The sequence below is a fragment of the Microcaecilia unicolor genome, chromosome 6 (assembly GCF_901765095.1).
Source record: "Microcaecilia unicolor chromosome 6, aMicUni1.1, whole genome shotgun sequence".
In the NCBI taxonomy this organism is placed as follows: domain Eukaryota; kingdom Metazoa; phylum Chordata; class Amphibia; order Gymnophiona; family Siphonopidae; genus Microcaecilia; species Microcaecilia unicolor.
In genome coordinates, this window is record NC_044036.1 from 62,847,251 (window position 1) to 62,862,690 (window position 15,440).

Consider the following 15,440-nt stretch of genomic DNA (forward strand, 5'->3'; position numbering starts at 1 on the left):
CCTAGGTTGGTGATCATGGTAGACTTCAATCTACACATCAAAACCCCAGATACCACCACAGCTACCTTTCTGGACACAATGACAGCATTAGGATTTACACCGGTGATCAATTCTCCAACCCACAAAAAGGGTCACATACTAGACCTGGTATTCTACAAAGGGGTGGGATAACAGTATTGAAATAACACCCCTATCATGGTCAGACCATTTTCTAATTAAATTCTCCCTAAGTGACCACCTGAAATAAATGGCACCTCCCAAAGTTTGGAAGGAGATCAGAGACAAAAAAAAAAAGCTGACCATTGAGAATTTCCTAGAGGCCTTGGACTATCCACATGTACATGAAAAGACAACAGTATCAGAACAGGTTGACATCTGGAATACACACTTAGCCAAGACCTTAGAGAAAACAGCACCACTAAAAAAGGTCTTATGCCCCTCTTACAAAACGCTCACCTTGGTTTTCTCCAGAACTTCGGATCCTTAAACGTGACGGATGAAAACTGGAAAGGAGATGGCGCAAATCTCACCTGGATGAAGACAGGCTAAACTGCAGGAAGCACATGGCAAAGTACCGCCAAGCCTTAACAGCAACCAAAAAACAATATTTCTCTCAATGCATTGCACAGGCTGCCAATTCAACCAAGCAGCTGTTCAGTATAGTAAACAGCCTAATGCAACCAGCCTCCCCAGTCTAAACTGAACTGCAATGATTTTGCTGCATACTTTGCCAACAAAATTAAAAAAGTCTCCACCAGGATTTACAGTCAATCCCACCTAGTGCCCAACCAGTCAACCAGAGGTGCACAAACTCGCCCCCTCCTAACAGAGACAGATGGAACACCTTTTAACCTAATGACAGAGGAGAGCCTTGACAAACTCCTAAGAGACCTTCGACCAACTACCTGCTCCCTCGATCCCTGCCCATCAAAGATAGTGCAGCAGGCAAGTATGGGTCTTATAGAAGGCACCACAAAAATTGTGAACATCTCTCTTTCTAATGGGCAACTACCAACAGCATTAAAAAGGGCAGTGGTTCGCCCTCTGCTAAAACAACCTTGACCAAGACAAAGTTGAAAGTTACAGGCCAGTATCCAACATCCCATTTCTAGAGAAACTCATAGAGCAAGCAGTCTGTGTTCAACTTAATGAATGGCTAGAAAATTAACTGGCTAGATCCATGTCAATCTGGATTCAGATCCGGTTATGGAACAGAAACAGTCCTCGTATCCCTGCTAGATGATCTTCACAGACACCGAGGCAAGGGATTCGCCTTGATGTTAGTACTGCTAGATTTCTCAGCAGCTTTTGACACTGTGGATCATGATATCTTGCTAGCACGAATGGCAGAAACAGGTATCAATGGTACAGTACTTGCCTGATTCAGATCCTATCTATCAGACAGGAAACAATCCATAATGTTTGGCAGCAACTCATCACTACCATGGACAGTGAGCTGCGGGGTACCACAAGGATCGATACTGTCACCTATTCTGGCCAATATCTACCTCAAGCCAATAGCTGAGCTGATTCGGTCAATGGACACTCAGTTCTACATCTATGCGGATGATGTGCAGCTACTCATACCCACTGAATCTGACTTACCTACAGCCTTGAATAAACTGATTACTTGTCTAACATCAATTCAAGAATGGGCTAAACACAACGAACTTTGCCTGAACCCAAGTAAAACCGAGCTTCTCTGGGGCCCTAACACAAGTGGATACATACCTGACTTCAAAATCCCTTTTGGGAAGTATGAACTCCCCCTCAAATCACAAGTCAGGAACCTTGGAATACAGTTAGATTCAACACTTACATAAGTACATAAGTAATGCCATACTGGGAAAAGACCAAGGGTCCATCGAGCCCAGCATCCTGTCCACGACAGCGGCCAATCCAGGCCAAGGGCACCTGGCAAGCTTCCCAAACGTACAAACATTCTATACATGTTATTCCTGGAATTTTGGAGTTTTCCAAGTCCGTTTAGTAGCGGTTTATGGACTTGTCCTTTAGGAAACCGTCCAACCCCTTTTTAAACTCTGCTAAGCTAACCGCCTTCACCACTTTCTCCGGCAACGAATTCCAGAGTTTAATTACACGTTGGGTGAAGAAAAATTTTCTCCGATTTGTTTTAAATTTACTACACTGTAGTTTCATCGCATGCCCCCTAGTCCTAGTATTTTTGGAAAGCGTGAACAGAAGCTTCACATCCACCTGTTCCACTCCACTCATTATTTTATATACCTCTATCATGTCTCCCCTCAGCCGTCTCTTCTCCAAGCTGTATAGCCCTAGCCTCCTTAGTCTTTCTTCATAGGGAAGTCGTCCCATCCCCGCTATCATTTTAGTCGCCCTTCGCTGCACCTTTTCCAATTCTACTATATCTTTCTTGAGATGCGGCGACCAGAATTGAACACAATACTCAAGGTGCGGTCGCACCATGGAGCGATACAACGGCATTATAACATCCTCACACCTGTTTTCCATACCTTTCCTAATAATACCCAACATTCTATTCGCTTTCCTAGCCGCAGCAGCACACTGAGCAGAAGGTTTCAGTGTGTTATCGACTATGACACCCAGATCCCTTTCTTGGTCCGTAACTCCTAACGTGGAACCTTGCATGACGTAGCTATAATTCGGGTTCTTTTTTCCCACATGCATCACCTTGCACTTGCTCACATTAAACATCATCTGCCATTTAGCCGCCCAGTCTCCCAGTCTCGTAATGTCCTCTTGTAATTTTTCACAATCCTGTCGTGATTTAACGACTTTGAATAACTTTGTGTCATCAGCAAATTTAATTACCTCGCTAGTTACTCCCATCTCTAAATCATTTACAAATTCAAGCAACCTTCAAGAGCTGCTTCTACTATTTGTGACAGCTACGCTGCCTCTCTCCTTACATCGAGAAGGAAAATCTTATCCCAGTTGTGCATGCCATGGTAACATCAAGACTGGATTACTGCAATGCACTATACAATGGTCTGACTACAAAGGGCCTGCACCAGCTCCAGTTGATTCAGAATGCAGCAGCAAGACTCAGACAAGGTTGCAAGCGACGTGACCACATCACAGAAAAATATATAAAACTGACAGCAAAAAGTCTTAGCCACAGCAGAAAAACCCTAAAGGGATGAGAACAAACAGAGCCCCACACTCACGGTTTCCTTGCAAATGACCAAGTATTCCCTAGTAGAACAGCTCAGAGAACTGTGTTTCCATCCTGGGGGTGGGGGAGGGACCTGGCACCACCTACTACTACTCATCATTTCTATAGCGCTACTAGACGTACGCAGCGCTGTACACCTGAACATGAAGAGACAGTCCCTGCTCGACAGAGCTTACAATCTAATTAGGACAAACAGGACAAACAAGAGATAAGGGAACATTAAAGTGAGGATGATAAAATAAAGGTTCTGAACAAGTGAATAAGGGTTAGGAGTTAAAAGTAGCATCAAAAAGGTGGGCTTTTAGCTTAGATTTGAAGACAGCCAAAGATGGAGCTTGACGTACTGTACTGGCTCAGGAAGTATATTCCAGGCATATGGTGCAGCAAGGAACGGAGTCTGGAGTTAGCAGTGGAGGAGAAGGGTGCAGATAAGAGAGATTTACCCAGTGAACGGAGTTCCCGGGGAGGAATGAAGGGAGAGATGAGAGTGGAGAGATACTGAGGAGCTGCAGAGTGAATGCACTTATAGGTCAATAAGAGGAGTTTGAACTCTATGCGGAAACGGATAGGAAGCCAGTGAAGTGACTTGAGGAGAGGGCTAATATGAGCATAACAACACTGGCGGAATATTAGTCGTGCAGCAGAATTTTGAACAGATTGAAGAGGAGAGAGATAGCTAAGTGGGAGACCTGTGAGAAGCAAGTTGCAATAGTCTAAGCGAGAGGTAATGAGAGTGTGGATGAGGGTTCTGGTAGTGTGCTCAGAAAGGAAAGGGCGAATTTTGCTGATATTATAGAGAAAGAAACAACAGGTTTTAGCAGTCTGCTGAATATGTGCAGAGAAGGAGAGGGAGGAGTCGAAGATGACCCCAAGGTTACGAGCTGATGAGACAGGAAGGATGAGATTGTTATCCACAGAAATAGAGAATGGGGGAGGAGGAGAGGTTGGTTTAGGGGGAAAGATGAGAAGCTCAGTCTTGGTCATGTTTAGTTTCAGATGGCGCTCAGACATCCAGGCAGCAATGTCAGACAGGCAGGCTGATACTTTGGCCTGGATTTCAGCTGAGATTTCTGGTGTGGTGAGGTAGATCTGGGAGTCGTCAGCGTAAAGATGATACTGAAAACCATGGGATGAGATCAGAGTACCAAGGGAAGAAGTAGAGATGGAGAATAGAGGTCCCAGGACGGATCCCTGAGGTACACCAACTGACAGTGGGATAGAAGTAGAGGAGGATCCACTAGAGTATACGCTAAAGGTATGCTGGGAGAGATAAGAAGAAAACCAGGAAAGAACAGAGCCCTGAAATCCAAGTGAGGACAGCGTATCAAGGAGTAGGCTGTGATCAACAGTGTCAAAAGCAGCAGATAGATCGAGAAGATGAGGATAGAATAGAGACCTTTGAATCTGGCTAGGAACAGATCATTGGAGACTTTAGCAAGCGCTGTTTCAGTTGAATGAAGGGGGCGAAAGCCAGACTGAAGTGGATCAAGAATAGCTTGAGATGAAAGAAAATCAAGGCAACGGCGGTGAACAGCACGTTCAAGTATCTTGGATAGGAAAGGAAGGAGGGAGATGGGGCGATAGTTGGAAGGACAGGTAGGGTCCAATGAAGGTTTTTTAAGGAGTGGTGTGACTACGGCATGTTTGAAGGCATCAGGAACAGTCGCAGTGGAAAGTGAAAGATTGAGGATATGACAGATAAAAGGGATGACAGTAGGAGAGATAGTGTTAAGAAGATGGGTGGGAATAGGATTAGAGGAACAGGTGGTTAGTTTCGAGGAGGAAAGAAGATGTGTAGTTTCCTCTTCAGTGAAAAGGAAGAAAATGAGGCAGGGGTTGGAGGGTTGAGAGAATGGACTAAGGGAAGGAGAGGTGGAGGTGACCTGGTAGAGAATTCAAGTTTAATCTTGTGAACCTTATCATGAAAGTACTCAGCCAGAGTCTGGGGGGAAAGTGAAGGCACTTTGAGGAGAGAGTTCAGTGTGGCAAAGAGACGTCGAGGGTTTGAGCCAAAAGAATTTGTCAACTGTATGTAATAGTCCTGTTTGGCAAGTAAAAGAGCAGACTGGAAGGAGGTCAGCAAGAATTTGAAGTGTATGAAATCAGCATGGGCACGGTATTTCAGCCAAAGGCGTTCGGCAGAGCGAGCACAGGAACGTAGGTAGCAGATTCTAGAGGTCAGCCAAGGCTGGGGTTTGCTACGTTTTACAGAACGGGGAATGGGAGGAGCGAGAGTATCCAGAGCAGAGGAGAGAATAGTATTATAGGAAGAGACAGCCTCACTGACAGATTTGGATAATATAGTGGTAGAGAAGAGATTTGAAAACACTGGAGAACAGAGTAGAAGGGTCAATAGCCTGAAGATTCCTAAATGTATTGGTTAAGATTGGGCGGGACTGGGGAGTAGGGTGTTTAAGTATGAAAGTTATCAGATGATGGTCAGAAAGGGGAAGAGTTGCGCCACAGAAACTGGGGAGTGAGCAGTTTGAGAAGAGGATAAGATCAAGACAGTGGCCATTCTGGTGAGTAGGGGCAGTGGAGCATAGTTGAAGATTGAAAGAGGATGTTAAAGCAAGAAACTGAGAAGCATAAGAGTCAGAGGGATCATTAGCATGAATGTTAAAATCCCCAAGAATGAGGGAAGGAGATGAAGGTTCAAGAAAGAAGGAAAGCCAGGCGTCAAAGTCAGTGAGAAAGGAAGAAAGGGACTTATCAGGGGGTCGATAAATGACTGCTACTCAGAGAGGCAGAGGAACAAATAGGCGGATGGACTGGACTTCAAAGGAAGAAAAACAGTGAGACTGAGGTGGAAGAAGAGGTTGAAATCTACAAGAGGATGAAAGTAGTAGCCCGACACCACCTCAGCGGCCAACTGGGCGAAGAGTATGGAAGAAAAGATAACCTCCATGGCATAGGGCCACGACTGAAGAAGTCTTCAGGGTAAAGCCAAGTTTCAGTTAGGGCAAGCAGATGGAGAGTACGAGAGATAAAGAGGTCATGGATGTAGGAAAGTTTGTTACAGACAGAGCGGGCATTCCACAGAGCACAAGAGAAAGGCAGGGAAGAAGGTGGAGGAGAGGAACAGAAATTAGACTGGAGATATTACGGTGTAAGCTGCACAAATAGGATGAGAGCTGATGTGGAGGATCAGGATTGGGATTAATGTCCCCAGAGGAGAGCAGGAGAAGGAGCAAGAGTACAGAGAACGGTAGGAGAAGTATGACGACAGCGACGAAGGCGAGATGTACTCACAATAGAAAGGAGATGGATGAATGGAAGGAAGGAAATGTTGACGGTTGAGAGCTGAGAAAAAGGAAGAGGAAAAAAGAGATGGTGAGATGATGAATACAGAGGGTGGACAATGTGTTCCTGCAGTGTACAGTGGTTTCAAATGGAGAAACAGATTAGGAAGAACAGTACCACAAAGAAAATGTGTACTGGAGACATAAGTAGTAACTGGGAGAAAATAAATATAAAGAGAAAATGCCACGCACACCGTCAGATGCGGGGCACCCAGAGCGGAGGCCCTGAGTAGATCAGAGTGGACCTGGGAGTCACCCCGGAGAAGGCTGTAAGGATATGCAGATGAGATACAAGTCCTCCACAGCACCTGAGAGCTGGGCACCTCTCAGCCGAGGAAAGGCTTACCAGGGGTTAGGCTGAAGCCAACACCAGGTGTACCCCCAACATGGCCGAGCCTAGCCAAGACCCCACGCTCAACTAAACCTGAGGGAACAGGCTAGGAGCAAGGCCCATCCAAAGAGCTGCACAGGATATGTCTATCCACCTGCTGAGATAGAGAGAATACTGAGAGTAAGATGGATGCACAGGTCCACATATACTAAACCTCGGAGGTTCTCTCCATCTCCACCTGCTGGTAAAGGGACATAACCCACTCGTCTCTGGATTGATCTGTGGGACGCTATAGAAGAGGTAATAGAGTAACAGATGGCAGAGACCAGCATGGTCCACCTATCTGCCCTGTAAGGTGGAAAGACTCAGATCTGCAGCTCTAATGAAAGGCATGGAGTTTCCTCCTCTATGCTTTTGTTTAGGATTGTACCTGCTGTTCTATATAGGTTACACTTTCTATGTCATTTGTCAACCCAAAGGAGCCAGCAGTTAAAACCCCCCACTTCCCAGTTGTTTCCGCCAAAAGTTGAAGACCAGGGGCAAGATCTCTTCTGAGATCAGCTACACAAGGCTGTTTTCCCCACTCCTTGTCCAATAAAAAAAGATTAATAAAACAGACCTTTAATAGCAAAAAAGGTCACATAGACATTTTCACATAAGAGCAGTCTGTGCAACAAGCTGCAGCTGCTGTGAGTGAAATAACCTGTTGCTCTGCAAGTTTATAACTGTATGCTGTTTTGTACCTACCAGATAGGGAAACCTTCTGGTTTATGTTAAGCCCCTGACAAAGCCCTTGAGAGGACGAAGCATGGTCATGTTGGGCGGTTAGAGGAAACTGCCTGTAGTTTTAATCCATCTTTTGTGTTTTTATTTCAACCAGTTGGTCTGCTTTCTCTTTTTTACTGGTCACTGGAAGAAAACAGGGCCAACAGCCCCCCTTCCAACCCAGTATCACTGTCTCTCCCCCCCCCCCCCCCAGCTGTCACCTACTCTTGCTCTCTCCCCACCCTGTGGTCACAATCTCTTTTAGCTCCTTCCTCTCCATATCTCCCTCCTTCCTGAAATCAGCCACCACCCTAGCCCTTTCCTTCCCAACACCAGTTAGCCCTCACCACACAGCAAGCCAATCCATCTACTCCCCTGTATCCCAGTGAGCCAACTGGTCCACCACACCAGCCCCATCCTTCTATCCACTTATGCCCCCGCCTCTATAAGTCAGTCAGTGTCTCTCTAGTATACCCCAGTAAGCCAGTCTGTCTCCTTATTTCTCCCACCTAGCCCTCAAAGCAACTCATCCTTCTGTCTGTGGCCACCAAAGCAGAACTTCCCTGTCTACTACTACTACTACTACTTAACACTTCTACAGCACTACAAGACATACACAGAGCTGTACACCATACACATAAAGACAGTCCCTGCTCAAAGAGCTTACAATCTAAATAAGAGGTAACAGACAGAACAATTAAGAGGTAAGGGGAATAAAGAGGAGGGGATAAAAGGTACAGGCAAGTAAGCAGTGGTTAGGACTCAAAAGCAGCGTAGCTTGAAGACGGCCAAAGACAGGGCTAGACGTACATGCTCGGGAAGTCTACTCCAGGCGTGTGGTGCAGCGAGATAGAAGGAACGGAGTCTGAAATTAGCAGTAGAGAAGAAGGGGACAGACAAGAGTGATTTGTCAACAGAACGGAGTGCCCGAGTGGGGGTGTAGGGAGAGACAAGAGTGGAGAGGTACTGGGAAGAAGCAGAGTGAATACACTTATAGGTCAGTAAGAGAAGTTTGAACTGAATACGGAAACGGATAGGGAGCCAGTGAAGTGATTTGAGGAGAGGGTTATTGTGAGCATAGCGATTTTGGGGGGAAATGAGTCGTGCAGCAGAGTTTTGGACTGATTGAAGAGGAGAGAGATGGCTAAGTGGGAGGACAGTGAGAAGCAGGTTACAATAGTCTCTGGTAATAGGAGTGTGGATGAGGGTTCTGGTAGAGTGCTCAGAGATGAAGGGTCGGATTTTGCTGATGTTATAGAGATGCACCGTGCTGCTCTCCAAGGCTGATGCTCAAAGGTTCTCAGTAAAATCTAATTCTATAATGAACCTAGTGCAGCAAGATTGCCATGCAATGCTCAGAATGAGCATGCAATTAATGTTATGTTAAAAATCACAGTATTAATTAGTTGCTCACTATTCTGTGCTAATTTTCTTATTAGTGATTGAGTGCTGATTGCCCCCCCTCCAGCAAGCCAATCCACCTATACCCCTCAGCCTGTATCACAGTAACTCAACTGGCCCACCCCCACCAGCCCCTATCCCCATCCTTTTAAGCCAGTCATTGATGCGCCCTGCCCCTACAATTCAGTCAGTCTCCCTCTACTACATGCCAGCAAGCCCTCAAAGCAACTCATCCTTCTATCTGCAAGCACCCAAACAGAACTTCCCCCTCTCTGCACCATGCCACTCTGCAAGGCTGATTCTCAAAGGTTCTCAGCAGAATCATATTCTATCATGAAACTAGCACAGCAAGATTGCCACGGCATGCTCAGAATAATGAGCATGCATATTAATGCTGCATTAAAGCCACAGTATTAATTAGCTGCTCACTATTCTGTGCTAATTTTCCTGGATTGGCTCAGACACTGACAGGAAAGGACATTTCTTAAAAAAAATTTAAAAATGCCACAGTGTCCCTTATCCCAACCCCTTCCCTATTAATAATTTTGTTTTTAACCCTGGCCCATCCCATCCAGTCCCATGCCCTCCCCCTCCAATCAGCCCAACCTTTAAAAAAATCTTTGGTGGTCCAGTGGACCCGACTTCCCCCTCTCCAAACTAAAATCAGAAAAAGCCCTAGTTGTCCAGTAGACCCCTAACCCCCCCCCCCCTCCATAAACTTTTAAAAAGCCCTGGTGGTCCATTGGGAGCTTGGCCCGCTCCCCCAAGTCCACTCTGATAGGCAATCCTCCCCCCAAACCCTTTTGTACCTTATAGGAGGGAGGAGAGAGATGACTCATGATGAAGCATTAGGTGGGGCCTAACTACCATATAAGAGAGTTCAGTTGCCAGGGCTGCGGGGGTTTCTCGCCCAACTGGGCTCCTTTACAACCCGCTGCGGCTTTTTCACGCTGTGTGCGGGTTGCAGGATTTGGGGCAGCTTTTTTTTGCCCCGCTGTGATTTTTTTAGCCGGCTGCGGGTTGGCTGGTTTTCCCGCGGCCGCGGCCAATAGAAGCCCCACGGAGGCGGGCTTAATGACTTCATTTGTGTGCAAATGGCCTCATTAATATTTATTAATGGTGTCATTCATATGCAAATTGACATCATTAATATTTATTAATGCCATTCGTATGCAAATGACTGTGCAGTTTTTGGGCTGGTTTTGGGCGTGGAAAGTTTTTCCATCTGGCAACACTAGAGTTAGGCACTGCAGGGCCTAACTATCATACAAGGCCTCCCAGTGCATAAAGTTTCTAAGCTGGGCAGCTCAGGCAGGCTCACACAAAGTTGCACAATACAGGGAGGAAGAAACTCCTGCTCCAGGTGCAGGTGCCATAAGCAAATTTCTAGTCATATTACAACCTGGCACCTGGGATCTGTCAAGCTCTGATGAAATAGGCTCCTACGGGAAGTGGCAGAGTTAAGAACAGTAACATAATACAAGAAGCCATAGGATAAGCAAACATCATCCTAAATTGTGAAGAGGGAAGACAGATTAAGTGAAGCATAAATAAGAATTAAATGGGATAGCCTAGAGGGCCTTATATGCTATGATAATGTATAAGGACCACAATACACACATCCATATATGAAGGGAATAGTTATAACACTACAAAAAACAATCCACTCACTGATACTTTGCAGAGGCACTAAACAAATAATCCAGCACCCTAATATAATTAAAAGCACATATATATGGAACTTGAGACAGAATAATTTAATCAAGGGACGGTGTAAAAGTCAGATCTGCGGGATCCCTGGGATCCAAGTACGACCTTAAGACTGGAGTGCGTCTTTGTTTTGACGACCGCTGCTGCTTACAGGACAAGATTGGTAAGGAAATAGGAAGATCCCGGGAGAATAATCCTCAGCGTTAACTACATCAGCTGTCGTTCAGCAAGCAAACCTATGAGCTGCTTGTCGTTCTTTATTGTAGGTCAATGTTTTTGTTGGATAGGCAGTGCCTTACAAGGTGGAAGAGAAAAGACATAATTGAATATCACTAAAACAACTTCAAACATTATTGCAGCTAGTAGAAACAGAAATTATTAATTCTGTAGTTTGTGCTCATTTTTGTTCACTGTTCTATACAATTCAGATGGCCAGATTTCAGTGAGAGTTTTGGAGTGATTGAAGAGGAGAGAGATGGCTAAGTGGGAGGCCAGTGAGAAGCACGTTACAATAGACAATAATTCAATGGAAGTAGAATTAAACTCTCCTTTCATTGGGGCACATGGAATCTGTTTTATAACAGTTTACCTTTCAGATACACAAATGGATTATTCTGTTTTGAACATGTTTCAGGGGCAAGTGGTTTTATAAGTCCAAATAAAAATAAATATTTTGTTTCATGCAGATCTCTTTTGTTTAAACATAACTACATGGGTTATAAGCTCCTTATGCAATCCTTTGGTTTTCTTATATTTTATTCTTGTGATGACTTATACTGTGCCAAAATGAAAACTCTTATCGCTATCTCCTTAAGGTTAAATGAGGGGACATGGGATGAGCTTATCTGGTCCACAGGAGACGGTATGACTATAAAGTTGAAGCCGGTCCCCCTGCAGCAGCCATCTCAATTTGTCAAAAACAATAGCAAAGTAGATTTGCCTTCTTTCTTATTAGGAGATGGGATGGATGGGGGTGGGGGGGGGGAGAAGATCTAAGAGGAGTTGTGGGGGCTGGTGGAATTTCTAAGTGTCTGTGAGGGGGGGAGGGTTATTTTCAAAATTTTTGTCAGTACTGCAGAAGCTGCTTTGTTATTTCCAGTGCTGTATTGTGGTTTTCAATGGAGCACTAGATGCCTGCTTTTTTCTTCATGATGACAATAAAGATAGTCCTCTATCAAAATATTTGCAAAAGTTTTAATGCCTGTGTGTGTCGTATTTTTAAATTTGACAAAAATGTCATTTATTTTAAAGCTTCTCATATGAACATAACATAAAATTTTAAATCAGCAAAACAGCATTAAAAATGATTGTACCAGCTAGACACAGTAGAAGCTCTATTTGCATATGTCTAAAACTTTCTGGAAGAGCTGCTCACACCTAAATCCAGCTGTATTCATTGTCGAGGGGCAGCATACACCTAGTTTCTCATCAGAAGGGCAAGTATAAGTGAGAGTGGGATGTTTGACCACGGGAATACAAATCCTGGGGACAAGAATCTTAAAAAGTTTATTGATGAAAAGACTCGACACAACTGTTGTGTTTCGGCCGTCAGGCCTGCATCAGGAGTCTATAAAACATACATATGCAAATAAAGAAAAATTAAGTAAAAAAACATAAAACATATGATAAAAAACCACAGTAAGCAATAACATGGTAAAAAACAAATAAAATGAAAAGATAAAATGTGGGAATAACATCCTTTGCTAAACGTCAAAAAATGTGTTCACATATACAATGCTCTCAGAAGGTGCTACTATTGCAAGAACAATGCGTATAATAGAATACATATAAATAATGAATAGAATAGGGACTAAACATACAGAGCATATGAATGAAATAGTATATTGGAAGGATATGCTATAATGTGTATAGTTACAGGCAGTAAGCTTATAATGAAAACTGAAAAGATTTTTACATAAATACATTCTTCTGAACATATACCCCTGACCCTCTCATCAGAAGGGCCACATACAGCAGGATCCTGGTGTATTTGAGTTCAGAAGGGTCGCATACATCAGGATCCTGCTGTATTTTCGATCAGAAGGGCTGCATACGCAGGATCCTGGTGTACTTTTGATCAGAAGGGCCACATACACCAGGATCCTAGTGTAATTGGGATCAGAAGGGCCACATACACCAAGATCCTGGTGTAATTGGGATCAGAAGGGCCACATACACCAAGATCCTGGTGTAATTGGGATCAGATTACAACAGTTAAGATGAATCCATTAGGAAACAAAATCTGGTCATCTATATTGCACAGAACAGTGAAGAAAAATGACTACAACTACCATTTACAATAAATTTTGAAGCTTTTTTAAAATATTCATAGCAACAGATAGTAAATGACAGCAAATAAAGACCTGAACGGTCCATCCAGTCTGCCCAACAAGATAACTCATTTTACATGGTATGTAATATTTTATATGTATATCTGAGTTTGATTTGTCCCTGCCTTTCTCAGGGCACAGACCATAGAAGTCCGCCCTGCACCGGTTTTTATTCTCCAAATGCTGGTGTTGCCACCCATGTCCGCTAAGTTTCCATAGATCCATTCCTTCTAAACAGGATTCCTTTGTGTATATCCCACGCATGTTTGAATTCATTTACCGTTTTCATCTCCACCACCTCCCGCGGGAGGGCATTCCACGTATCTACCACCTCCCGCGGGAGGGCATTCCACGTATCTACCACCTCCCGCGGGAGGGCATTCCACGTATCTACCACCTCCCGCGGGAGGGCATTCCACGTATCCACCACCCTTCTCCGTGAAAAAATACTCCCCGACATTACTCCTTAGTCTGCCCCCCTTCAACCTCAATTCATGCCCTCTAGTTCTACCACTTTCCCGTCTCCGGAAAAGGTTCAAATGCAGATTAATACCTTTCAAATATTTGAACGCCTGTATCATGTCACCCCAATTTTATCTTCCACCTTGTAAGACCTGCCAATCCAACTGAAACTGCTTTAGGCTTGTTACAGATGGATCAACAATAAAGAACAACAACACAGATGCAGCAACTAATAGGTTTGCTTGCTTTGAGTGAATGGCGATGACAGCTGCACGGGGCAGTGGAAATAGAGATTAACCAAATTGGCTTCCTTGCTTACAGTGGACTAGATAGGCTCACTTCCACTCCTGTCTATTAAACTTCCTAGCAGCAGCTCATAGGTTTGTTTGCTGTGATTTGAGTGTATGGCAATGACAGCCGCGCGGGGGAGTGGAAACAGAGATTAACCAAATTGGCTTTCTTGCTTACAGTGGGCTAGATAGGCTCACTTCCACTCCAGTCTATTACTCCTCTTTGTTTAACCTTCTAAAAGATTTGTGCAGCGCTGGGTTATGGCTGGTGATCACTAAATACTGTAAGCAGTAGCGGCCATGAAAACAAAGACGCGCTCCTTCTGTCATTAAACCTTATTTTAAGTTTGAGAACGCCCGATCCGCTAAGTTACGCGTAATGTACCGTCGCACGGATGATCGCCAACTTTTAAGGAGGACAAGATTGGTAAGGAAATGGATCCCGGGAGAATAATCCTCAGCGTTAACTGCATCAGCTGTCTTCTTCTAAAAACATTTATTTTGTAGAACATATGTAAAATGTCCACATGTAAACGACTGGGCAAAGAAAAAAATTAACTTTTAAAGGTTTGTAAATCGAATCCGGGAGGATCCCGCTGTATCCCTTTTTTTTTTTTAACCTTTTGCCTTTAAATCAAAGCTTAGCCTAAGTAGTGCTTTTTGGACTCGTTTCTAATGTTTTAAGAGCAACATAAAAACTTTTGAAACTTGCCCACACCTCATGTAAAAGCAATAAGCTGACTTAAGTGTTGTCGCTTTGCGACCAGAAACAGGAACTCCCCCCCAGACACAGTAGGCATCATCGCTCACCTCCCGCTTCACCTCAGCCATTTCATCCTCGTTTAACTGTAGATTACTCATAGCCGCTGTCGCAGCGCCTTCCACTATCACCCAGTACGAAGACGCTTCACAGCGGAAACACAACAAGACCCTCCGCGCCAAAAGCAATGCCGAAACTACACACACAGTCCAACCCGTGGATACCCGCCGCCACCCACTGCTAGCGGCCTCGTCTTCCTGGAGCGGAGGAAATATCAAGTAGTCTCTGATTGGTCGCTGCTCGACTTCCTCCGCTTGCTTGCTTTTGCTGATTGGCTCAGGGTCGCTGTAGTAGTATTAACGCTCGTTGGCTCAGACAGGCACCTCCAGGGTAATTTCGTTCGAATAGAAGGTGTTTTTACCTGCAGGCACATGCGGTAGAGGAGTAACGTCGTTGTTTTTAATTATTGATGCTGCTTTCAGAAATGGACGAAATGCTTCCACCTTTGGAATTTCAAAATTCGGAGGATATATGTAAAATGTACATATCTAAACGACTGGCAAAAAAATGAACTTTTAAAAGTTTTCTGATGGAATCCGGGAAGATCCCGAGGATCCCGCTGTATCCGTTTTTTTTACCTTTTGCTTGGAATGTATTGCGTCACAGCTTTCCTGCCTCTCCTTTTCTGTCTTGTTTATCGTTCTTCCTGTGGTCGCTTATGTGTAAATTGGTGAGAGTTTGTGGGTGACTCTTTGGTATTCGAACTCTAGTTATCAGTAGTTTATGAAAAAAATATTTTGGGCCTGGTTTGTCAAGGATTGATAAGGAAAGAAAGTACCTGCATGTAATGTGTACAGCGCTATGTATGTCTAGTAGCAGTGCCTTTGATAAATCGGCCTTTTGGAGTTTTTTTT

At 44.3% G+C, this 15,440-nt stretch overlaps 1 protein-coding gene across 1 annotated transcript in view; it reads right to left on the reverse strand.

The window, feature by feature from the left end:
• Positions 1-14,772, reverse strand: part of BCL10 (BCL10 immune signaling adaptor) — a 35,054-nt gene extending 20,282 nt beyond the window's left edge. The window contains exon 1 of the mRNA XM_030206593.1: positions 14,577-14,772. Within this exon, the coding sequence (XP_030062453.1) occupies positions 14,577-14,627 (51 nt within the window). The 5' untranslated portion in view covers positions 14,628-14,772. The remainder of the gene's footprint in view (positions 1-14,576) is intronic.
• Between the last annotated feature and the right edge of the window lie 668 nt (positions 14,773-15,440).